General features: G+C 45.8%; 1 protein-coding gene across 1 annotated transcript in view; it reads right to left on the reverse strand.

The window, feature by feature from the left end:
* The window catches only part of Mfsd14b (major facilitator superfamily domain containing 14B), a 59224-nt gene extending 57879 nt beyond the window's left edge, over positions 1–1345 (reverse strand). The window contains exon 1 of the mRNA XM_021180063.2: positions 892–1345. Coding sequence (XP_021035722.1) covers positions 892–1005 — 114 coding nt within the window. The 5' untranslated portion in view covers positions 1006–1345. The remainder of the gene's footprint in view (positions 1–891) is intronic.
* Positions 1346–2811: the final 1466 nt, after the last annotated feature.

A 2811-nucleotide genomic window follows, 5' to 3' on the forward strand; every position in this document is an offset into this window, starting at 1 on the left:
TTGCATGTTTGAATTTTGACTTAAGATTTCATTCTGCATACTACTAATTCTCTACCCTCCCAACTGTACCAAAGGTGAATTCACACAGTCAAGTGTGCACTTGTAACCACTTAGTATTCTTTAACAGAAATTAAATATGCAAGCTTAAAAACTGGAAAAACACATGACCACACATATCATATTTAAATAAATTCCTATTTCTCACTGAACAAACTTTCCCATAGTTTCAAGTTTGTACTCAATTCACTGCCAAACTTTAAGTTTTAAGTCCTAAGTAGATCCTTCCCCAAAAATCCTTTTTATACTTATGACTGAAGAAATGACAGTAGTCCCTGTGTTTAGTTTCCAACCATTAAAAGAAGAAGAAGAAAACGTGGCAAGGGTAAGAACTGTACTGTGAATCCAGGTCAAGGAAAATAAGCCTTCCCTAGCTGTCAAACTCATCTCAACTTTACATGTCACTAAAGGAGATCAGGCTGAACTTTCACCTTCGGTACAGAGATCTTCAGCTTCCTCTTACTACACTAAGGCCACTTCTGAAACCCAGAGGAGGAGGAAGTATCAGGCGCCTCCCACTTTGACCTCCAGCATCCCTGTAGGCAATTCCGGAGACTGCGAAAAATGACGGCTTTAAGACAGACAGACAGACACACACACACTGTCTAAGTTGCTTTGGACAAAATCTGTGCCCAGAAGATTTCTGTCAATTGACACNGAATTATATCCAAATTATATTACTGTCCCGTGTCTGGTGGCTTTTGAATCAATAACCAAATNTCCTAGAGGTTCGTCTGGGGAGGAGTTGATAGGAAAGCTAGCTTCTCCAAGAACCTGGCTCTCCTAGAACAGCCACAATCCCAGAGTCCCTGTCCGAACCCAGTCAAAACTTACCCAGCTGCCGCTCGCGGCCTGAGCGCTCCCGCGCTTCTCNGGCATGGCTGACGCCTTGGGTGAGGCCACCGCCTTCCACCTCGGCTCCTCCGGCGACTCCCNGTCCGTGCTCATGCCGCCGTCATGCCAGAGCAGGTTCGGATCGCTCCAAGACAACGGCGACGCCGAGCCTTCATGGGCTCCGCGGTCCGCAGCGGCCTGCCGCTCGGGCGGCGGCGCCAGTGGCGACACCGGCTGCTGAGGGGACGCCGAGGCTGGATCCGTGCAGGAAGCGAACAGGTCCCTCAGCTATTCAATGGTGGTCGTGAACACAGGACCCCCGACACTGGCAGTGAGTAGTTTTCAGTAGCGCCCGAANAGTCGGGAGACGGTGTCCCGCCCGGAGANCTCAGCANAGGCAGCTCCCGCCTAGAACGCCCACCCCTCTCCAGAAGCTCGGGCAAGCTCCGCCCAGACTGCGTCGCGCATCAAAACTGCGTCATCTTCTAGGGACTCCAGGCCTATAGCTTTTAACGGAGACTGGAAGGACCCAAAGCGTTCCCGATTGGGTTAGACTGCCCAGGAGTCCTAGGGCCTGTTTCCTCCTACCCCGGGGTAGAATTCCAACTGCACGTCATCCCACCTTCCCTTTTTTCNTGGGTTTTAGGGATCTGACTTGGGTCCTTAGGTAGCATAGGTACTGAGTTCTTTCCAGCCCCTACCCCAAGTAAATGATTTTTTTATTAGATATTTTCTTTATTTACATTTCACATGTTATCCCCTTTCCTAGTTATAGATGATAGTTATAAAAAGAACAAACTGACACACAGCCCCTGGACCTGTAATCCTGCAATGGGGAAGTGGTCTACAGTTGTCAGGATTTCAGAAGCCTCCAACCATGCACTGATTAACAGAAAATTACACAGAATATACTGCTCAGTGGTAGAGCACTTCCCTGGNATTCCAATAGGCTCTAGCTATGCTCACTCCCCAGAGGCAAGCAAGCACACTCACACTTACAAACCTAGAACTTTCTTATCCACAATCTCAGGCAGATTGTCCTCAACCNTTCTTCGTATATGACCCAGGCTGGCCTTAAATACATGATGATGATCTTGCCTCAGTCTTTCCATGTGCTGGGTGTCGGTTTAAGCCACCACACTGGACATTGTTCTTAATTGTTAAATATAACCAAAGACAGTATGTTTAAACAAGTCAAGCACATTTACAGATTTCTGTCATTTTTGTAAATTATATTGTTAATCTCGCAGACGTGAATCGAAAGAACCCCAACCCAAATTATGGCCAGTTTAAAGCAAGATTTTTTTTGTGTACAAACCAGAGACAAATCATCAGCTGTCTCCCCCTAAAACGGGGTTCACAATACCAGCCCCAAGCCAACTTCTCAAGCTCTTTATATAGGGCAAAACCATGGGGTGGGGGATTTTGCATGTAATAGTAGTTATAGAAGTGANACCAGGTGGTCAAGGTTAAAGTGGGTCATGGAACAATGGGTATAGGTATAGAACATTCTCAAAAACAGGTAGCTGGGGCAGGAGGTATTACAGTACATTGTATGGTTACTGGGCTAGGGTGCAGCCCAGCTCTGAGAAATATATAAACTTCAAGTTTTATAGTAAACAGAAACTTAACTTGGCTATAGACTCGAATTGAGATGGGCTGGCTTCTCAATATCCTTTAATGAGCCTAAGTTNTCCTTCTGTTTCAACCATGTTTTGTTGATTCTGAGCCTGCCCTGCATACTACCTACACAAAAACATCTAATACCATTTGGTTAAAATGCCAGCCTGGACCTCGTGTCTTTCAGATATTCTTTGATTAAATTCCAGTTTGTGAAAACTCAAATTGAACTGCAATGATTTAAATGTAACCTAGAGGACTGGAGGGATGACTCAAAACTAAAAGCACTTGCTGTCCTTG

The sequence above is a fragment of the Mus caroli genome, chromosome 13, assembly GCF_900094665.2.
Source record: "Mus caroli chromosome 13, CAROLI_EIJ_v1.1, whole genome shotgun sequence".
In the NCBI taxonomy this organism is placed as follows: Eukaryota; Metazoa; Chordata; class Mammalia; order Rodentia; family Muridae; genus Mus; species Mus caroli.